The 23,978-nt window shown below is 34.6% G+C and overlaps 1 protein-coding gene across 3 annotated transcripts in view; it reads left to right on the top strand.

The window, feature by feature from the left end:
• ATRNL1 (attractin like 1) overlaps positions 1 to 23,978 on the top strand; it is a 379,876-nt gene that overhangs the window by 127,238 nt on the left and 228,660 nt on the right. For all 3 annotated transcript variants that reach the window (XM_027740024.2, XM_027740021.2, XM_039383740.1), the window contains exon 20: positions 17,335 to 17,428. In XM_027740024.2, the coding sequence (XP_027595825.1) occupies positions 17,335 to 17,428 (94 nt within the window). The remainder of the gene's footprint in view (positions 1 to 17,334; positions 17,429 to 23,978) is intronic.

Genomic DNA, 23,978 nt, shown 5'->3' with positions numbered 1-23,978 from the left:
AATCAATTTATAAGACCAGTAACATTATAAATTTTACAACTTATTTTTTCAAACCTAGTCTGTAAGAGTGCATATTTTTATTGGTAGACATGATTTTAAACAGGAGCTATTTTGACTAAGGAATGGTTTAAAAAATAAAAACGATAATTATTTTGAGGCTTTATCTGCATGGGTATATTGTATTCTGCAGTATAAAACCCATAATAAATATGTTTATATCTTCAGGATATTTTGAAAAATCGAGTCATTGTGAACTGTTAGATTTTCTTCAGTATCATGATTACTGTCATAGAGGTGCCCAAATTGTGGGCCAGAGATTTCTGCAGAAAAAAATAGCAGTGATCCATAGATAAGTCACATCAATGTTACTGGGATAGAAGTGGAGTTTGTGAATATAGTTGGGATCGGGCACTGTACAAACATAAAGAAAGTGATGTTTCTGGTTTGGTTTTTTTTCCTCCTTCAATCTGGTAATGCTTTTGGTAAGACAGAAAAAAAATTCTGCATGGTTGCAAATTAAAATAGAAGCTTATGGAAAAAAATATAAATGGAAGAAAGGATAATCCAGCTAGAAACTGAGCTTATGTGTGACTGAAATAAAGAGAAAATAAGACAGGAAATTATATGAAATAGCCAATCAAAGGACAAAAAAAATCACGAAGCCAGTCATCCTTATTGTTCCACCTTGTGTCACTTTGCTGCTGCCAACTGAGTTTCTGGCTGGACCTTTCTAACTTTTCTTTTATGCTAAGACTAAGCCTTCTGTATGAGGTCTACCTGAGCATGTGGTGCATTTTTTCCTTAGAGCTCCTGAGTAATTTCTGTGCGGATCCATATTGAAAACTTTTTAAAGGAATGACAAGATAATGAGTATAACTCTTAAAGTATATCTCTAATACTGTAATATTCTTCATATATCAAGTTGCTATAGTTACAAGAGCATAACTTGGTTATGAATTGGAGAGCAGTCAAAGCTGGGAAAAGAGGTTGTACTTGATCTCTGCAGTGGAGAGGTAAAGCGGTGTACATTGGGAGAAAAACTAAGAATTACTTTCCTAACATTCTTATGACATAGAATATTCTTTTCAGAGTGTCCTGACAAAAGTAATTATGTATTCAGTGCACATATTATGTTTTCTGCTGTCATGATATATGTAAAATATGACCTCCAACTTATTGTGACTGTCAGTGATGCAGATTAAATGATTTGCAAGAAAACCTACCTTTTCTTTTATAGGCTGGATTAGCCTGTGTTGTTCCTTATATCCCTGATGATCTTGAAAGGAAGGAGAAGGAGATGTATAGCAAGCCTTGTAGTCCTTGGAAAACATTTTTTCCCCCTTAACTATGTTAGTAGTTTCCTAAATCCTTTCTGGTTATAATTGTAGGAGGTCATTCAAAAAGCTGTGAAAGAAGCTGACTCTTCACCTCTAAGTGACCAATTCTGTTCTGACCTTTGTCCAGGGATGGAAAAATTCTGTACTAATATAATTTATTTTTTTTTCCTACTTTGGTAATAATGATGGCTTTATAACTGTCATCAAATAACTGATACATTCGTAGTGGTATTGCATCGTGTTATGCTATCGAATTACTATGGAATGAGTAACAGTTGTTATAGGAGAAAGATATAATTCATGTTTCAAAAGGTTTTGAATAGTTGTGATTAAAGAATGGATAAAAAAATTGACTTTTATGTATTTTCACTCATTATAATTGCTGACATTTCAATCGCTTTGAAACAGATTTAAGGACTTGCTTTGCATCCTGATATGATGCAGGCTTAATAAATGTGACAAACCTCAAAGAAGGAAAAAGAAAAGATGGAGGCATAATAACAGGCTTCAAATGCATGAAGAGAAACTGAAAAGGGAGAATGATGATAAAATGCCTTCTCCCCCCCTCCCATTTTGGTTGAGGAGGAAGTAATGGTGTTAGACTGGAACAAGAAAGATTAAGGTGGAATACAAGCAAAATTTTCTACTGACTAAACTGTAAAATAGATTGCCTAAAGATGTTAAGAAATCTGCATTATCACACTATATTTTTCAAATTTTCAAACATCTCTAGCTTTGGAAATGGGCAGTGGTGTAGCTGATTCCATGTGTCTTTCTCCAGTCCTAATTTTCAACAGAGTTTTGGGAGTCTGAGATCTAGAAAGCAGGGATTTACTGGGTGAAGATAAAGTATTCCAATTATATAAGAAAATGATCTATATGTAGCCAAATGGCTATGGATATTTACCATACTATGAGTCCTGAATGTTACCAAGATGTTACTAAGTTTCATACTACTTATTTTTAAATCTGTAGCATTTTTGTTATTGTGGAGTTAAAAAGCTTTCCATCTAATGAAGGTTTACTCTGGTTTATTTTTGTGTCAGAAGGGTGTATGTTGGTTGCTGATGGGCAATAATTTGACAATGATCATATTTTTTATAAATAATTATTATTCTTTTTCTTTTTAAAATAATCATTCCTAATACCAGTTACTCATTTAAATTCTGTTAGTTGAAGTCTCTTTTCAATACAGAGAATGAGAGTTAGAGTTTGTATTCTGGGTGTAAAAATGAACTTTATATTCAGTAGGCCTAAGATGTGCCTTGCAGTAAAGATGTATGTGCTCCTTCAGTTCTTTGACATTTCATTGTACTAATATATAGTTTGAATTATTTTATATTTGATTCATTGCTGTAGTCTATACAAAAATCAGTAATAAATTACAGGAGTGTTTTAGGAAGTTTAAAGGAAGTTCTGTGACTATAATTTATTACAGTTTTCTGTTCTTATACTAATTAAAAATGGTTTCAAGTAGTCTGTGATTTCAAATAGGTAGCCATAATAGATAATGAATTTAATTTCTTACCTTAAATTATGAAATAATTTTAGTTGTTCAAAATACCTTGCATTTCTTCTTGGAAATAAATGATAGTGCACAATCATTTGTGGAACTCCAGACCCTGTACACATGCTTAAGACTTGTAATCTAAGACCCCTGTATGGCAAAGAAAAATGTGAAGCGATAGTACCACACAAAGTTAAAGCATTCTTTTTAGGAGTTATCTCAATGTGCAAGAAAATAAGAGGGAAGGCAGAGGTGAGTTCTGAACATGAGGGAGTGCTCTAGCAAGAGGCAGGTTTGGGGTTCCAGATGAAACAAACCCATGAGCAGCCCTTGGGGTTTTAGATGCAGTGCTGTCAGTCTGTGACAGAAATATTTAAGGACTCAAATCCTCCAGTGAACAGAATAAGGCACATTCACACTCTGTTGTGGTGTAGCTTAGACAAGAGATGCACAGCTCAGCCTTGTGTGTTTCTGAGCAGGAGAAGCTGTTGAGATATGGGACACCTGGGAAGCCTTGTAGCTTGAAGTGTTGAAGACTTTGAAGACAGATATTCCAAATCACTTTGATTAATTTTTTTCTAAATTTTGGTTGAGTCCCATTTGAGATACAGTTTGGAAGGCATGAATATCAAAATTCAGTAATAGAAAATGCATCATTAAATATTAATTTATTTTGGAAACAAACCAGCTTTGACTGTAGAAGGGAGCAGGTCCTGGCTTGCTGTCCTAGTGGCTTCTCTTAGTGTTTTGTTTTCTTCAAGGTCATATTCTGTTATGTACTGCATGTCTGGGAAATATATAGTTTTTTAATAGAAATTCTATAGAAATTCTGATAGAAAAAATAGAGTTATATATGTACTACAGACTGCAGCATAAAACAGTTATGGGAAGATTGCTTGGAACAATTTTGTGTCATTTTAGTAACATATTTTAGCATTGATTTCAAACTTATTAATCATCTACTTGTTGTCAGTGTTAAAAAAAAAATTGCTCTAGCTGCTTATCATCTTGTCATTTTCTTTATGCATGGTATTTTCAAAAAAATTATTCTTAAAATTTATGAGATACCAGGAAAAAATTCTTTACAGTAACTTTTGATACACACAAGGAATGTATAATACATTTAATAATAATATAACATAAGCATTTTGCTGTATTGCCATTTTTTTTTCATAAAATGATAGCATCCCAAATAGTGTTCAGTTTTCCCATAATTGTACTGCCAGTGCTGTTGCTTTTTTGCAGTCGGAGGAAAACTGTGAGTACCAGCACAGCAGGAACATTGTGTTTTAACTTGCACTGATTGTTCTCTGAGCAGCCTTAAAGGCTCAGTGTCTAAGACACCGATGACCATCCTGTAAAAGCCTCTGACCAGACAGCCTGTTGGGGTGGAGTTTCTTTAAGCAAGTCTGCAGCGTTTCTATTGCCTCCAGAGATCTATCGCCTTCTCTGCTATCTCACATTGGACATTTCTAATGCTTCCCCCCAAAATTTGGTTTGTAATGATCTTGTTTGACAATGTGAAGTTAATTTTTCATTGGAAACATTAATTTTTTTTTTACCAGAACTTCCAATTATTGTTAAAAGTGAACCTGTTAGTAGTGAGTATAAACTATGTGTGCATCAGCCAGTAGCACCCACAGCAGCCAGGTGAGAAGTGAGTTTTTTTCCTCCAGTACGTAGAGAGTAGAACAGAATAAATTTGATCTTTTTTTCTTTTAAAGTATCTGTCTCTGTAAAAGCATTTCTTTTGTGGTGTCTTTGTGTAACTTGGTACTTTTCACCTATATTTTTATACATGTGTTCACCTATATTTTTATATATGTTTGTACATACATCTATGTCTTCCACATAAACTTTGACATCTACGCATTAGCCATCCAACTTACATATGCCTCAAGAGATTAAAAAGAAATGAGATGGGTATATTTGTTATTTTTGTGTTGCTTAAAATAATAAAAAATAACACTTACTAGTGACTTGTTGACACCTAAGTTGTATTTGAAGTAACAGGAGGGTAGTCCATGGTGTTCAAATCTTGCTGCTTAGAAAATGTGATTATTCTGCTGAGTAACTGACAGCTGAGACATGGGGGTTTGAGAGAAGAGGCCACGGATGGCACAAGTCATTACTTCTTTTGTCTACAAAAGAGAGATGTGAGAAAGATGTTAAACTCATCATGGCAGCAAATTGAAAATGGTCTCCTTGGATTTAGGTTCTGTCTAGCTTTGAAAGATGCCTAATTGGTAGCTTTACAGTTTGTTTTCTCTGGCACTATTTCTGTCTTCCTATTCAACTGTAGCAACCTTTATAGCATTTCTGTTTTGTCATGATACTCCATGGAGGAGCTGATACTGATTTTCTTCCTTTCCTGTCTCTCCAAAACAAATACTGTTCAAAGAGGACAAGAGGAAATGGCCTCAAATTGCACCAGGGAAGGTTTAGATTGGATATTGGGAAAATTATTTTTCATTGAAAGACTTGTCAAGCACTGGAACAGGTTGCCCAGGGAAGTGGTGCGGTCACCATCTCTGTAGGTGTCCAGAAACCACGTGGATATGGCACTTGAGGATACAGATTAATGATGATTGTGGTGGTGGTGTTGGGTTGATGATTGAACTTGATCTTAAAGGTCTTTTCCAACCTTGATGATTGTATTATTCTATGAAAGATTTAAAAAATATAGCTAATTTAACTAGTGTACTCATTTCTTTGTTTTCATTAACATTTTCTGCTTCTACAGAAAGTGGTGTTTGTCTAGCCTGTATTAATAGTTGTTTTTAATAGCACAAAAGCAGCTGTTCCCATCTATTAATCTTCAGTGAGCAATGACCTGATGCTTTGTTCATATCACATATTATTTAGAAACAAAAATTAATATAACAATCCAAATTAATATAACATAATGCATTTCTATGTAAAATGATTATATGAAGAAAACAGAAAAAATAGAATATCTAAATTTTGACTCTCAAGCAATTAATCTTTCCTCCTACTGAGGCTGGCAGCCATATAAAATTACTCACTGAAGTCAGGTAAATTAAAAACAAGCTGGATTACCACATTTAGTTTTTTTAATAAGTAGTGTATGGAGAATAAAAAACCACTAAGATAACTTAAACCCCCACAATTTTCTGCCTTTTTTGAAAGGATTCCTCTCTTGTAAATTTTCAAAAATGGGGAATGATGTATTCAGCTGCATGAATCTGCTGCTACTAGAAGTCTTTAGCACAAGCAGGATGCTATGAGATAGAAAGTTCTCATGGGAATCACCTCCATTACTCAGAATACAATTTCCACCCCTGTTTGCAATGATATTTTCCTCTTCAAGATGTTTGTTCCAGTACATTTAATCCAGATTCCACCTGTACCAGAATGCTCTTCTCCTGTGTTGACCATAGAGTTCAGCACCCTCACTGCTGTGAAACTAATGAGAAGGACAAAACCCAAGCTCTATCACTATGTAGAGTTTGTTGATTAGTTTTTAACAGAAAATATTAGAGTGGTATTCAGTGCTTAACTTGATATCAGAATAGAGGTAAGTGGATAAATTCTGCTAAGGTTGTAAACAGCAGCAAATTTGGTCTTTTATCTTCTACAATACATTTCTGTTTCAAAAAGGTTTCTGGTCCAAAACCCTATATTGTTGGGCAATGAGTCCTACGTAAGGTAAGACTAAGAATGAGGACAAAAAGCTTTTAATGTCATCTGCCAGAAAAACTTAACAGAAATGTGGGAACACAATATCCTCAACTACAAGTATAAGTAGCATTTTCTTCTGCATCTTCCTAAAGTAGAATTAGGAATGAGGATGGATTGATGGGAGTTTTGACTCTCTTAGAGAATGAAATGGCAGCTTGGGATAGAGTTTTTATATAGTTTTTCTGTTTAGCTGTTTTAAGGTCTGGCATTTATGGAATTCACCAATGCAGGATCATGCATTTGCCATTCCAGTATTAGATGTCTAAAATTTAGAGGAAATTTTATATTAGGTTAAATATTGTGTTCTGGAAGCCCTCTTTTCACAGTGACTAAGCCTATGTAGTTAAAAAGTCAAAAGCATCTCTTAGTCCCAGCACTTTGTGATTATTCACAGAACGAAAAGGTTGGTTAGTGGATTGGAGGCCTGTGGCACAAACCACAGGAGTCTATGTGAATACAGACATTTTATATAAAAATAACTAAACGTTTATGATAGGTGAAAAAAAATGAGTATGGTATTCTTTGTACTGTCTTCAGATACTATAATATGGAACTGAATTAAGAAAAAAAAAATCCACTTCTACTCTTTGCTTGTATTTTGGTTTCTAAGAAACAGTGGGTCACAAGTTCATAGCAAAACTGTGATAAGAAACTGTAATTTAAGATTATTCAGACAAATAAAAGGTCTCATGCTAAATTCCAAAAGAAAATGTGATTCTGTTTATGCTATACAAAGTGAGCAAAGGTTTACTTTTTTGAATGAGGAGACTGTCAAGAAATCCCATTTTGCAGTGGTAGTGGTGTTTTGTTTTCTTTAATTTTTTTTCTTTTAAGAATTGAATACAGATGACACAATTTTTTGTGTTTTTTTTTTTTTAATAAAATACCTTATTATAGAATCAAAACACTTACTGTTAACTAAAATGCTGGAATTTTGTTTTAGTAGTAGGTAAGATCATAGCACAGTAAGCTATTCAAGAAAAGCTTCATACTGCTTTTTCAAGAGATTGTTAGAATACTCAGAATAAACACACTTTTAAGAAGACTTTTTCCCCCAAAAGTGATTTGCAAATTTATTTTCCTTTGTTTAATGAATGCTGTTTATTGAACAGTGTTCAAAATAGTCTGACCACTGAGTAAATAAAATTTGCCTGTACTTGGGCTTAGGTATGAACTTAGATTAAGTTCACTCGAAATAGAATATATTTGAAATAAGTCCTGTGCTACTAAACCAGAAGTGGATTGCCACAGGAAAAACTTAATTGAGGAACTTGGCAAAAAACATATTTGAAAACATATTTAAAAATTACTGTTCCAGTTATTTTTTGACTGCCAAGCAAGATGTGCTTCTCAATATGCTGTTAATTGTTGTGCATACATATAATTTTTTTTGCTTTTTTGTAGATTAGACGTGTATTACTAAGTATGATTTCTAGAACAAGTAACTGTAAATTAAAACAAAAACCTTGAACTAAAATTAGGAACCTTTTTATAGATATATTTGTATTCCATAACCTGCTTATACTCAGAATAATCTTAGGTGAAGGACTTGGAGCTACACTTTAAGGAAAGTGTCAAGTGTCAGTAGACATTTAGATGTCTATAATTTTATGAGAGAAAAAAAAAAAAAGAAGAAACTGTTTAATGTAACATGATTAACCCCCAGAGAGACATTATTTGGGTGGGTGTGAGATTTCATAAGGTATTGACAGGATATCTGTTCAGCATATTTAACATTTCTGATGTTTTTTCCTTGACTGCATAGAGGAGACTTTTATAGTAAGTTAAGTTCTACCCAATCTTAAAATTCCTGACCATTAAAACTCTTTTTATTATCCTTAGCAGTGATTAAAATAAATTAGTCAAATTGTCTTTTTTATAAGAGATATTTTTTTCTTGCCTAACAAAGTTTTCTTTCCATCCTGCACGACCACTGTGTAGTCAAATCTGTAGTAACCAGTTTTATTAACTGCAGTTTTGTTCCCTAAGCCTCATGGTTACACTATGTTGCTTTGCCTAAGTGTAACTTCACTATCCAGCAAAATTAATCCTAATTTGCTCAAGTGGAGTGAAAGCAAAGTAGCTTTTTTAAAATGAAAAATAAAAAGACAAGGCTTTCTCTGAGGTTTTACAAATGTACAAAGAATTCTGCATATTTAATAAACTTAATCAAAACTCTTCTTTAGATCTACTATGCAACAAAAATATCTGAACTAGTATAAAGAATAGGGACAACTTGTGGTATCTTAATCTGTTTAAATAGCAGGCATTTTGTGCTTATTCAGCATCTTTTCCTGAGAACTTAGAATTCAGGCATCATTTAATTGATCACCTTATTACTTTTACAGATATTGAAGAGAGACAGCACTTTGATTTATACTATATTCCTTTATCTCTGTGCTTATTTTATCTATTTGCAAGGATTAATGACAATTCTGTTGCTTTCACTGATGTTGGTGATCAAGTCCTCCTGCGTGCTCCTGTGTAACATAGTTTTTGACAATGATGAAGGAGTTGCTCTGCATTCTTATTTTTTGTGAGGTTTTTTCAGGTTCACATGCTATAAATTTATTTTATGGGGTAAGGAATATTTATAAAATTTATTTCTGATGTGCTGTCTGAACTTTATATCAGTATGTTCACCTTCATGATGAAATGTGTAAAACCATTGGTTTCCAAAAGATGTTCCTAGAGAAGATAGGCACAGCATGATTAAGGAACTATCAGCTGTCCAGAAATATACTGATTTTGTCAGACCCTTATAAACAAACCTATTTCACCTTGTATTGAAAGACGTGCCAAGAGTTCGTGTAGCTCCTGTGTCTAGCTCAGAAGACACTAACCTGCAACTGAGGGCAGGCAGGTGTAAGTTGGAGATGACATTTTCTTAAATCAGTGTTACTTGATCCTCTGATAAGCATTTGACTACAGGCAGTCTTCTTGTCCCAAATGCAACGGAAAAAGTAGGCATTTTGTTTGTTTGTAATTTCTTCCCTTTGAAATGGTCATCCCTTTTCCTAAAGGGGTCTTGGAAAAAACCCCTTCTGCCTATTGAGAAAATAGATTTTGAGGCATCATGGAATTAATTTCTCAATTGACTGAAGATTCTCAAAAAAACTTGTAATGGCATTTCTTTTTGATTGCAGTTGATTCTGTCTTCATTTCTGAGTGCTAAATGCAATACATTACAATGCCAGACCACGTTAGTTATTTAAGGGGAAAAAAAGCTTGGCTTGCAGTTGAATACATTAAAAAATCAGTCCCATTTTGTACCTCCTAATGGCTAAGAGAGGGAAATGATTTGATGACTTCTTTACATTTTATGGCTTTTTATGTCTGATAAATTGTGGAAATCATTTCTTTTCTTTGGGCTTTTACTCTGAATGACCAAATAGACACAAATAGTTGCAATCACCAGTTGTTGACTTCAGATGTTTTTCACCTTAGATTGGAATGGTTTTTTTACATTTAAAGCTGCTATGAATAACTTCTGAACGGTTTTAAATTGTTTTGCTTTCCATACTACCTTATAATAATTTTTTGTTATAATTTAGCAAGTAATATATTCTCCTTGGGGCGGGGGGGGGGGGAGGGGAGTAGCATCCTTTTGATGAAAGGAGGTTTTGGGCCAAATTTCCAAGATAGTCAGTAGAGAAACTGCTGTCTTTCTCAAGAAAAATTTAAAAAGACACAGTTTAACTGAAAAAAAAAGTACTAAGCCTTTTAGTGTCTAAAAAAATCTTAAACACTTAGTTTGGATATGCAAAGATGAAGGCATCCAATATCATAATTTTGTATTTTTGCTTTAAAAATAACTAAACATCAAAACCCACTCTTTTAGTTTTTTTACTAAACCTAATAAAAAATTTAGTCTGTCAGATCTGAAATTACTTATTTTTTAATTAATTCTAATTTTCTCTTATGTTTTCATGTGAGAAATCTCTTCATCTGAGAAAACTATGAGTAATTTAAGGAATAATATTTTACATCTTGTACGCTTGTGAAAGAAAGATCTCTTTAAATGCTTAGATACTTGAAGAACTATCCTATACATCTGATAAAGAGTTCAGTTTTTGAGTTGGACTCTCAAAATCTGCAGCTTTACCCACTGTAAAATTTGTAGGCTATTTATTTCTTGGTAATGTATTATAGTTAGAAATTAAAAGAATAAATGAATGAAAAGGAAACTGATAAGTATGACACATTATCTTCTCTCCAAATGAAGTGCTCCTATTAATGTTTTCACTGGAATTTTTTAATTTAGTTAGTATAGAAGTTTCAGTTTTTCACACAGATTACATGGAGCAAATGAAATTGGTGCTACTGTATTTCATGAGTTTACATGGAAATACTTTGGTTCAGCATGTTTTTTTGACAGAAAATACTCTCCACTGTGCACATTATTTCTAACTGATTCCAAAAGCAGGCTATAAAAATTCTGTACTATGGTTCAGTATTGGCATGAAAGATTCAGGCACAGCAAGACTCTTGTTAATTGTTTAAGATTCTACTCAGTTCCTAATGAGAAAAAATATCCTGTCTTTCAGTGTTGATCTTCTGTGTTGCATTTTCATTATCTGCTTGTATAAAACAGAATTATGGTTTTCCAAGCTGTCTCTATGCTGTTAGTTCCTGATGATTAAAGACAGCTTTAGTATGATTGTTTGAGAGGTATTTATTACAAATAAACAAAAAAAAAATCAGTTCACTTTTCTGGATGAATGCTTTAAACTCAAGGAATAATGAAATACAAGCACTGTAGAGCTATTCTACCACAGTAAAAATGGCTAAAGAACAGATACAAGCCTTTAAATTGTTGAGGTTGCCATAGGATTTGTGTTGGTGTAGCCAAACTAAATTTTGTTTTCTGCATCAGAAAATCAGCCTGTTTACTGTTTCCCAGATTTTTTTTTTTTTGGGGGGGGGTGGTTATTAGGATAAATGTCCTACTTCTGGTATGTATGTGTCAATCCAGAAGGCTAAGGAAATGACACTTGGGATTTCCAGGTTGTTTGACTGTGTGACATGGTGTTACTTTTCAGGAAAAAGTAACTGTCTGATTAGCAGTCCCCTGATCTCAGACTTAGTTCACGGTTGAGTGAAATTCTCTGTGTTTTGCTATGGCTATAAATTCCAGAAAAAAAGATAAAATCACATTTAGGCTTGGGTGAATTGCTTTTTTTGAATGGGAAGTGGCTGAGAAGAGCATTTCTGTAATGCCAGATTAATGCCTTAGAGGCCAGGTTAAGCCTCTAAAATGCCAAGGAAGAGCTGAGGGCAGGCTGTGGTCTGGGACAACTGCTCAAAAAATTGTGTCTAATTTTACAGAAATGTCTGCCAGGGTGATTTGGCATACCTGTCTTTTCCAGAACAAATTTATATCCAGTATTGGTCTGGTAAAATGCTTATCTATCTTGCTTTAAATGGTACATATGTGATACAGGCTTATATAAGCGATTTAGGTGGTTGGTGGTTGATTCCTGCATATTTTGCCTATGCAAATTCCATATCTTGGTGATATGGAATCCTGAAAGTATGTCTTTTCTGTTCACCTTTTTTGTATGTCTCACAGTCCTTAGTACTGTGTTAATACACATGGTTTTTTCTTTTCTGTGCTAATATGGTACTATAAAAAATAAATTGGTTTGGAGACCAAAGAAAGATAAATTGTAAGATAAACTAAGAGGGATGAAAATAAAATCAGTGATACATATATGTGCAAATTGGTCCAATGAGACTGATTTATTATGAAGGTTAATTGTGTTACTATACAATGACAGTTCCATTTTTGCATGTCCTTTCTAATAGCATTTTTTTCCTTTTTTTTTCGTACTTTTATTTTTATTGCTCATGGCTTCACAGAAGTTCTTTAGCTTAATTTTAATGCTACTCAATTAGTGATATTGCAAAAGTGTTATTGGGCACATCTGTCTGCTTTTACATTGCCTGTCTCAAGGGTTGAATGTGTGTATTTCCTATAAAAGTAATTGTTGAATGCTCAAAGTGTATCAGGGGCTTCTAGCTAAATACACATTTCTAGAAAATTAAGTGACTAGACAGTTTTGCAATATTACTAATGTAGAAAATAGTCTCTGTAGGGCAGTTCTCATATGAGTAGACTAATGGATAATATAGGTGAACATTTACAGTGAAATAGAGCATTAAAGTGTTGGATTTAGTATAAGTTTATACTTGGTATTTCTTACTTAACCTATTTGCATGAGCAAGACTATATCTCTTTTTTTTTTTGATGGAACTTATGCCTTGCATGTTACCAAAATTAACAAAGTAGTATACCTCAGTATTTAATGCCATTGCTACAGCTTCCTTTTAAAAACATTAGCAAGGTGTCTTAAAGTAATTATCCATGTGCAGCTACTGGTTTAGCAATCTTTCATGTAAGCAAACGTATTAAAGTACGATTTGTAGTGAGATCTGTTTGAGAGAAAAATTGTGCTTGCAGCTTTGTGTTGGAGATGGGGGCTAAGCAATAAGTATTTTTAAATTCAATTGTTTAAAATGCATGCTTCATGGAAATAGTGGTGGGTATTCTTTTGTTGTCAGCATCAGCAAGAACATACATATGCTGAGCTAGCATCTCAGAATCAATCATACTGTGGATTTATTATTAAATAAATTCTGTAGTGTTGTGATTTTTGGTATGGATTTACTCCACTGGATTGTATTTTTTCATATAATATTTCTGTTCCACTTAGAATCTGCATGTTGTACAAAAGAGTATCGTGAGCTGCTCTTTCCCTAAAATTAGAGTAGATATTGCCAGGGTGGGTTTTTTCTTGTTGTTTTCAAAGCTCTAATGACATAATTTCATTTAATATGTAAAAAAAACCCCAAAATACATTTAAATTCTATATTTTAGTGATTTTTTTATTGTAAGCAAAAGAGTATTTATTTATTTAAAATATGTAATTATTGATAACAAGTTTGCATGGTAATTAAGTGTTTAAAATAACTGTTAAAACAAAGGCATGTATGCATAATACAAACCCATGTTGGAGATGAATGTACGCAGTAGTATGGGAAGACTCTTGAAGTTGGGCTGAACTCACTGTTTCTATCCAAAGGTGCAGCACAGAGTATATGGAATCATGGAATCATTTAGGCTGGAAAAGACCTCTTAAGATGATCGAGTCCACCATTAACCCAGCACTGCCAAGCCCTACACTAAACCATGTCCCCAGATGGCACATCTACCCATCTTTTAAATCCCTCCAGGGGCAGTGACTCCACTGCTTCCCTGGGCAGCCTGTTGCAATACTTGACAACCCTTTCAGTGAAGAAATTGAAGTGTGGGACCTCAAAAAATGTAGAAAATATGAATTGCATCTCTTATGCTGAGTTCTGCCAACTGACAGTGATTGGTACAAAATATGCTTTTAAAACTAATTCCAAGACTTGGCATATTTCTACTGGCATTAGGCTGTGAGAGATACTACCTTAGCTACAGTTTTAACTGTTGACTTACAGTACTATCAGAAGATAAACCATTCACTAAGAGTAGTTAAGCAGAGAAAACCAAGTAGAAAATATTGAAGAAAATAGTTAAAGAGGAGTATGGAAATATCAAAGTAAAGAAAGAATGTAAATCTTTTTTTATTGTGAAATCAAATGCAGCTTTAAGTTAATATTTATTAATGAATAAATATACTTCGTATTCAGAACTTTTAATTTCTTTTTTGTTATTCACAACTAGGCCAATGGAAAAAAAACCTGCAGTGAGACAAAAAGATTAATATTAATATTAATATTTTTTCCACTGAATGTACTACAGTATCGTCCTACTTCCGCTACTGCATTTGTTTGATCACATGTATTCACATTTGCTTCAGTAACAGCAATGATAGTTTATATGTTTGGGGTTTTCTTTGGTTACTCTCCACATAGAGAACCACAGATAGGTAGGAATCCATTTTTGATTACAGACTTGTAAGCCTGAGATTAATTAAAATATGCGTTCATTGCTGTGAAACAAAAATTGTCCGGATGAGATTTTAAAAATGTAAATACAAAGGTGTTGTCCTTTTTCAAGGTGTTATCCAGGGAACAGTTAAATCACTAGGAAATTTCTCAATGAGACTAATTTGTCTTCATCCTCTAATAGAAGAAAATTAGCTGCTGGGCTTGTCAGAGATAGCTGTTTCATTGATAAAGAATCCAGAAAACAAATATCAGACCTCTGAACTCCTCCTTTCTTCTCCTCTTCTATCCATACTGACCTTAGCACTAGAGAAGCTTCATATGTGTCATGAAAATGCAGGTGAGGTAGAGCAGCCATGTTGGTGTCTTTGGTGATGTGAATCTATCCTTTCAGTGAGAGAGACCAAATTATGCATGTATCTGTTATTTGTGTGGGCTGTAAATACAGACAGGTCAGAATGTAGACAGGGGTCTATGGGAAAATTAATTTTTTCAGATATTTGTGTTAGGTAATGACACTCCAGAATCCTGGAAATTCCAAAGACAAAGTGTAAAACATGATGCAGTTTAAATGGAAGGAGTCTCCTGACTGGTTTAGTTGTGAATTGCCGTGTGAGTGAGCACGTAGAACACTAAAGGGCCCCGTATAGGTGCTGATTTGATTTAGATGTCCCTGGCGACAAGTACTGCTGAAAAGTTTGATTTATCCATCATTTCATGGACTGGGTATACAAGTCGTGTCTGAACTGACAAAGGAAGTGGTTTTCCGCAGTCTCATATAGCTACATCTGTTACTTTTACTGTATAATCCGTTTTTACTTCTTTTTTTTTTTTTTTCCTCAAGAAGGTGATAAAGATGCATGGTGTCCAAAGGCTTTTATAGCTTTGAGCTTAAATAATTTTACTAAAAAAGCTACTCAAGTGAAGGAAGTTTCACTTTCACATTTGTGATCTACTTCCTATTAAGTGAGCAATAATTGTGGGAGTAACCAATTAAGGTTAGGTGGCAATAGCTTCTATATTTGTCAATATATTGACACTTTTTGGAATATGATTTGGAATTCACCCTATTAGTTCCTTTATAACTTTTGTGCTGTCTTATAATGATTCATTGCCATTAAGAGCAATTAACCATAATCAGAATAAGCTGTTAAGAATATATTCTTTATTTTTCACTGAAAGTATAGCAAAGATTTACACAATTAAAATTAGCTTTCGTGAAGAGGCTTTTCCAGCTTAAAGTGCCTAAATAATCATTCCATAAATGTAGAGTGGAAAACATGAATGGATTTAGGAAAACATAACTGATTATATAGTAGGAACACTTCAGTGAACACTTATTGTAGATTGTCAAGATGACAGCAAAATTGCAAAATGTAGGACTGTGTGGTAACTGTAGGTATTTCTCAGGAGTGTTGTGTTATGGAAGAGAGAAAAACATCACACATCACTATGTGCTGCATAGAAATTTCTAGTATGTGTTTCTTGCAGACACTTTGAATGCCTAACCCCTCCTTAGTAAGAATTGCTCCTTCAGCTTCAGCTGGCTATTTAATAAGCTCTGAGGGCAGAACAAACCATTGAAGTCCTGACATTGACATATTCTGTCAATACTATCTTACATTTAATTGTGGTTCTATTCTGTCTATTACCTTTTTCTCTAGTTGTCTTAGGCTGTGGCAGACGGGTGGAAGTGTGTATGTGATGGGACACTCACAGAAGGATTCATTGTGTGTTATTCCTTACCAGTAGAATAAGAACATTAAAACTCAATCTCTCTGTTAGCAATTCAATATTAGATTAGAAAGTCGAGAATAAAGTTTTATCTTATACAAGGTCACCACTTACTGTCATATCTGTTCCCAAGCAGGACCCCATATATTAAATCTTTTATCTTAGTCATAATGCAAACTTCAATGAAAGCATAATATGATCATCAAGGTAGGTTCAGAGTTACTTTGTAATAAAGAAAGACTTTGAGTGTACTGTGAATGTTTGCATTCTGGTATGATGAGGAGATGTACTGACACATTTCCCAGAGAGACATTATTAAGTTTTGAATGCTTGGTTGGGAAAAAAAGATGGCTCCCCAAACAAGGTAATAAATCAAATAAACATGGGAAGAAAAAGCAAAAAGAAAGCTCAAGGTTTGGGAGTGTGAAGATTTGTTTTGAGGTGAGAATCTCTGAGGCAACAAGAGTGGCCGTGAGCAGACCATTGTGGAGAGAATTACTTCAGCCACTGAGCTTAACATGGAGTACAGTAATGATGATGTTCCTGTGACTCTCCTTCTGTTCAAATTTCTGAAGCTTGTAAAGTTGCCTGTTTCTTGCTTCTATGACATTCTTGTTGTAGACTAGTAGTATTAACCCTGTTTAAATGGTTTCAAAGTTTTCTTTTTGTTCGCTTTTGTCAAAAGGAAGAATTCAAGTTATATTAGATATTTTACCAAACATGTGCAATAATACTTTAGACATTTAAAACTAAATGAATTTTGTCATTGGTTAGGATTTCACCCTGACCAGAAAATACCTATTATTGATAATTTTTTCTCTTGCGCATTGAAACAGTAGATTTTAATGGCTATTCTCAGACTGCTGTTATTTATGGTGTGGAGGAGAGCCCTTAATGACACAGGAATAGTTGTTAACTCTGCAGAAAATAAACTAAGTGATGTGCTAGTGAAATTTCCTGAAAAAAACCTTATAATTGACATAGTAATAGATATATATTTTAAGGCAACTTGCAGGAAATATGTTTAGGATGAAGTATTAAAATGTATGAAACTTCCTTTAGTTCTAAAGTATGATATGGGTGAAGAAATCTCACTTTTCCATTTTGATTTTACAGCTTGCACATGCAGCGGACATGCAAATATATGTCACATGCAAACAGGAAAATGCTTCTGCACAACTAAGGGAATCAAAGGAGATCAGTGTCAACTGTGAGTACAATTAAATTTAGCCCAAAGATATTGCAATTCATGACTGGTGTATAATCACTTTTTCCCCTGGTTTTGGTTTTTGTTTTGTTTTGTTTTTATTTTATGTTTGACCTGACAAATGGTCAAACAGTGGTGAATCTAATGTTCCTTACATTTCTTAGGAAATTTCAGTATTACTTAGACTTTTGTTAAGAATTACATCACAAATACTAGTAATGTTTTGCAGATACTACAGACTTAAAAAAAATAAGTCAAGAGAAACTGGATAGCTCTCTGTAGTTGTCTTTTTTTTTTTTAGGTTTATAAAAAATTATATTAAGTAAAAAATGTATGTGAAATAGGTAATTATAGTCAGTACATTCTTATCTTGATAAGAATCTACAGTTATAAGATTTTTAGAGTTTTGGAACCTCACTAAAAGTGTACAGTGTTTCAGACATTTCCCCACATCTTTAAAGCTAGACCAGAGGAATGTGTAGACCTGTCATGGAAAGTACAGTTAGTGTATCTTGTTTTGTACTGGAATAGCTTATTGTGCTTAAAGGAAGAGTTAAAATAGATAAGTAGAGCATAAAACATAGAGTACTAAGAACAATAACGTACTGAAGTGGAGCAACTTGTCAAGTAGGAGAAATAACACATTGAAGTTAATTATGAACAGCTTTAAAGATGTTTCTTTCAGTCCATTCTATCCTGTTATTCCATAGAAACCTTATTCCTTTCACAATTGTAGTTATTTTAATAGTATCTGGCAAAAAAGTTATCTTAGCAATGTTGGTTAGAACTGGGGAAAAAGCATATAAATACAGCTTATTCCTTTCCAGCAGGAAGAGGTGCCAGAAGGTTGTGTTCTGCCTGCCACAAGGCATCTGCTTTGACCAGATTTGTGAATTTGTCTTTGATACACTTAATGAACTGGCTTCAATCCTACCCTTAACGCTTTCCTTGATAAATAGGCAAGAAACAAGAATTTCTGGTGCAGAGGCTGTGTGTATATTCGTGAGAAAGCTGTGTTGGCAGGTGTACTGTTTCTGTGCCACCTCTGGGACTTTCTGTCCAGGCAGTTGAAGAGTCTTGGGATGAGACAGGAAATCAAGATTAGGACTAAGTGATGCATTTTTATAATGACAAAAGCTGGAGTGATAATATCTTTAAACTCTGAATTAAGTCTTCACTAAGTTTTTTTCCCCTCTTTTTGTGTCTAAACAGTCAGTTCTAGATGCTAATGAGTGGTTTGATTACCAGCATGCTGTGAACTTATATCAATGCCATTCTACCTCTTTACAAAGAATGGGAAGAAAAAACCCAGCAACTACTCCTCAACCTGAACCACAAACCCCAGTTTGTTTGCTCATAACTCCATTTCTCTATCAACTACCCTCCACTTAAGGCATTTTTTATAGACCTTTTCCCTAGTCTGTATTTCATGTACCTATGTTGTTGTTGTTTTCCTTTTTCTTGCGTCCATTTCATCGTTGGTTTTTCCACTCTCATGTGGAATTTTGACTCAATTTTGACTCTTTCTCTTTAGTTGTGCTGCTCAGCTGTATCAGTCTGCTGTCCTGAGTTTGTCTCTTGTACAAAGATTCATTTACTGAACTAGAAAATGTTTTCCCAGTTATGAGTTTTCCTGGTCAGCAATTACAGCAAATCCACAAGACATAAGAAATGGAAATTTGAATTTTGACTTTTCAAGGGTGAACTTAAAATTGCAATTGCAGACTGAAAATCCCTTGTTATTTTTACACTGAAAATCCCCGGTTTTGTCACATCTGATACAATCCCCTTCTAGATTCATACGTAGATAAAAGTCTTATCTGAGGCAACCTGTGATGTTAAAGCATTTGATATTCCAAATGTTGGGAATGTTGATATGAGGTATTTTTTACTTATTCATGATGAACCCAGTCTTTGAGTTTTCAGTTTTTGTTAAACTTTGGTGTGCCGTTTACTCCATTACCTGGGATGTTTCAAGGGGAATTCCAGCAAAATCTGTAGGTCTTGGTGGGTTTAGCCACTGCCTCTTATGTAACTGCCTGAAAATTTTAGCTTGCTTCTATAAGGACAGGTTACAGCCCTCAGCTAGTTCTCAAAGTGCTGGATCATTAGGTTTTTAAGGAGAACAATAAAATAAAACTCCCACTTCAACATTAAATATATGTTGTAAATGTACTAATTTTCTGCTCTACATGTAGTAGTTATTGCCAGATCTATCAAGGATTTGAGATACTTTTTTTTTCTGTAATTCATGTTTCTGGCATCAGTCATTTTTGCTTAAATTGCAGCTTTCATTTAAACAATATGTCTAATATCAAAGCTTCAGGACATGACCCAAATGCGGTCTAATGGCTTAAACTCTCAGAAGGCACTTGAAACATTTGAGATCTAAAATTTGAAGAAAAATAAAATGTGGGGTTTGGCAGTATTGTATGTCAATCTCAGCCTTTTTGTTGATTTTTTTTCTTTTTTTTTTTTCTTCTTTCTTTTTTTCTGCAGTAGGCTCTTTTTCTCTGCTTTGGTATATTCAGTATATGATATGTAAAGTTCATGAGGCTCTCTGGGATCTTTCAGAGTTGCAGGCTCTCTGTAAATGAAACTACATTTTTTGTAACGATTGTTACTTCCAAACATTACATTTTATTCAGGAAATTGCCCAACTTTGTGAAGATAGAGAAGAACTAGTATCATTCCTAGAAGGTAGTGTTCTTAGGAAAGAAAGGAGAATGAGGTAGTGGCTAAGGGAGCAGCTGCAAGCAACTTACAGAGACATTTTGGTACTTTATTGTGGGTCAGCTGTGAACGTGTGAGATCTGGAGGATACTGCAATATTGGTATTGCAATGTAAAACTGGCTATGTTAGCAAGATATCTCTTGCCAGAAGCTGCATTAAAAATGATACCTGTGATTTTCTTAGGTGTTCCGTTCCCATGAAATATGCCTTTTGTCTTTTTGAGTTCAGTACTAATTATCAGGAAAACAGGAAGTGGCTTGGGCATGAGGGTTTGTCTTTCATGAGAATTAAGTAATTTTGCTCTTGGTTTCTAACTTAAGATCTTCCATAATTGACTGTATGCACATATAAATACGTCTTTTGATTTGGCAAGCTCAACAGAACCAGAATTCTCTCACCACTGGGATTCAGTTTTTTTCTAAGGTTTTTCATAGTCGTTACTTCCTCTTCAGGCTACTTCCAAAAATGCAAAGTGCAGAGCAAAACTGATCTTTGTTACAACTTTTCAGACATTCTTGGCTGTAAAATAGGAATGCAAGCAGTGTCCCTGTCTCTTCTGCCCAACTGGTTTATGTTATTACGCATGCTGGATATAGATTTAATTAAGTTATATCTGCTTGGTTTCCTATTTGAAAAATATACTGTGCTGGATTTTCTTTCAAAATAAGTGAATCAAAATACCTTGTTTATAAAAATTGTTCCTCCAGTGCCATGGCCATGCCATTCAGTGATTGACATTTGAATAATCTGGTTTTTTTGGTGCACGTTATATCAGTGAAGCAGTGGAACAGGGCAGGCTGCCCAAGTCTTTCACAAATGACATGCCAGTGAGACCCATTTTGAATTCCACTGCTCAGGATGCATTTGTTATAAAATGCTAGTAATTTTTGGTGCCGAGTGTTGCTATAGTTGCAGTTGTGTAGGGATGTACAGGTAAGGTAATGCTTCTATGTGCTATTTTTATTATAGTAAAGTAGCACAACTGAAAAGAATAGATAAGTTTGCAAGGTCTGAAATAGAACCATAAAGATTTGAAGCTAAATATAAGCTGCAGACAATCATTCTGTCCTCAGTTAGATATTGAGTCTGGACTGAGATGAATTTAGGAGTGGGAGTGATGCTAGTGTTTACCTATACAGGAAAAAGAGAAACAGGCATAGACTGTGTCCCACTGGAGAGTTACTGGGAAGAAGAGAAGAAGGGAGGTCATGACTACCATAAAATTGCTTTATTGTTGAGCCTGATTTTCTGTTATCCAGCAAAGTTATAACCTGAGTTTCTATGCTTGTTTTTAGAAAGAAGGAGGGGACAAAGGGCCTTGTTGGTTAGGCTGACTTTACATATTGCCCAGGGCTACCTTTAAAGCAGAATTGCACGTATCTGCATAGCATAATGTTTTGCCTTAGTCTCAGACAGTGTCAGAATAGGTTGCAAAGACTTACAGTTTAAGGGATTTCCCCTCACTTCCAGTTTAAGCTGTTGAAAATGATGGGGCTGTGCTGCATTGCATCCTTCAGGATGTGCAGTGAAGACAGCTGGGAATGCTCCTCTGCGTCCAGGACTAGAACTGCAGTTAAGAGTTAGTGAGGCTGAGTAATATCAATCACATAAGCCAGAAATCAGTATGAACAACTCTTCTTGTAAAGCACCAGCCCAATGGGAGAGGTGCTTGCAGTTGCACCATCCCTTGGTATTGCTTGAGAAAATGTAAAGAGACTGGAGAATTTCTTGTAAGATAGTGCTGTTCAAATTCCAGAAAAAACTTCTAGGAGGTTGCTGACAGTGGAGAGCAAGTTCTTTGCAGCATATGGTTCTACCAGCCATTTGTCTCTCCTAATCTGCATAAACATAATACCCCCGTAGTCCATTCTTTGTGTCCATATAAAATGCTGGGGTCTCCAAAAATCATGAATACATTTAGTTTGATTATCATTGTCACTAACTTGGTTAACTCTGTTAACCACAGATATAATTATTCTGTTCTTTTCATGCTGCTGGGTTGGATTATAAACTGTCATTATTCATGGGAGCCATTATTAACCTCACAAATCATAAATTGCCATGTATAGGATAGCATTTGTGAATCACTCTAGCAGAGTACTTTTTACAGTTCCTTATTAATGAACTGCTGTGATAAAGCCAGGCCCTGTGTGCCTGATCTAACCATTTTACATCTTCAGTATTCACTCTTACTTGCTGTTGGATTCCAGGTATTTTTCAGATAATAACAGCTTGTCCAATTGTTGTCTTGTATGTCTCACACCTGCCCAGTGAATATTCTGATCCAGCCATTTCTGGCCAGAGAAAGTGTTTACACAGTTAGTCCAATAAATGGCTTCGGTCTGTAACTCCCCAGTCATACAAAACACACCTTGGTGACAGTACAAGTGTCTTAGAAGGTCTCCAACAGTGTCGTCCCATGCCACTTAACTGCAACCTGTGTGCTGTATGGGCAACTCTGGGAGTTGTTCTGGATTTGGGAATTCTGCTTTGAGCAACTGGGCATCAAACAATTTGGTGGCAGATAAGCATCACAACTCCTGTGTCTCTTTGTGGATTTGGTCTCTGATCCACTCAGTTTTGATTCTTTTCTTGTTCCACTGCATCCTCCTCTTAAGGAGACAGTGAAGTCAGAGTCTTCTCCCTGGGCAGTTGTCCCTCTTTGAAGTCTGTTAAATCTTTGTTTACAGACTTTACACCATAAAACTAGCTCTTGAAGGTTGGGGTTTTTTTAAGAATTAGAAAGCTTATTTTTTTCCTAAATCTCAAAGGCGACAATACTTAATCCTCCATCACCTCCTAACCCAAACCCCCACTTCAATTTTTGAAAGTTAGAATATTTGCTGCGGGCAGGGGGGAAAAATAACACGTATTTCCAGTGGAGTATGAAGTTAGTTGGCCCTTCCTACTGCTTTTGTTAAAGATAAGTGGTTCTCTTTATAGAACGAAAAGAAAGTAATCAATGGCTTTTCTGGCTACTCATCCTGCTGTCATCAGAAAAAAACCCTTCAGCTGAGTTGTGACTAAAAAACCCAGATGTTTCAGGGACTTCTTTTTAAAAATTCTACTATTTACTGCTCTATTGTAACTGATTAAATTCAGTTTATGCTATGTTACAGTAACAACCCTCTACCTCACTATTATTATTGCTGACTACTGCTATTGTATTGAGCTTTGGACAATTAACTATGGAACCTTAGGAGGAAAGTGATATTTCCTTTGTGGAAGGGGAATATTTAAGAGGATTTAAAAAAAAAATTAAGAATAAACACTGCTACAAAACTTTATGGATGACAAAACATTTTCAAGGTGAGAAAAAATGTTACTAGTACAGTTTTTCATGGACTCTGTATTAAACCAAAGGATTTGACATATATTATTCTTTTTGCCTTCATGAAACACAAATACAATGTATATGTACACATTTGAGAAATCAGTGGTATCAGAGTGATTTTAATTTTTTGGTCTTCCTAAGGAGATCTTGGCTACTGTATGAGGTATGGATCCACCTTAAAAATGATTATCAAAATGTTAGGTATCATTATTGGTCCTTTGTGCTGGAAAAGGTCAGGGAAAGAAAGCCAAAGAGTTTCCTGACATGGCCCCATCCTTGCTGATCATAGTCTGATATCAGCATCTTAGACAGAGGCAGTTTTTCAGTTCTAGGGACAGGGAAAAAGGGAGAGAAGTGAAAAGAAGTAGTATTACTGTCCCCTTAATCAAATTTTTTTTCCTTAAATTAGTTTTGGCTATGTAAAGCCATCAATTTTCAGTTGTTTCACAAACAAGCAGGTTCTTTTTATTAGTTTTCAGTTTAGG

The sequence above is a fragment of the Pipra filicauda genome, unplaced genomic scaffold (genome assembly GCF_003945595.2).
Source record: "Pipra filicauda isolate LSUMZ 115617 unplaced genomic scaffold, ASM394559v2 scaffold322_size837228_pilon, whole genome shotgun sequence".
Lineage (NCBI taxonomy): Eukaryota > Metazoa > Chordata > Aves > Passeriformes > Pipridae > Pipra > Pipra filicauda.
This window is presented reverse-complemented; position numbering and strand designations above follow the sequence as displayed.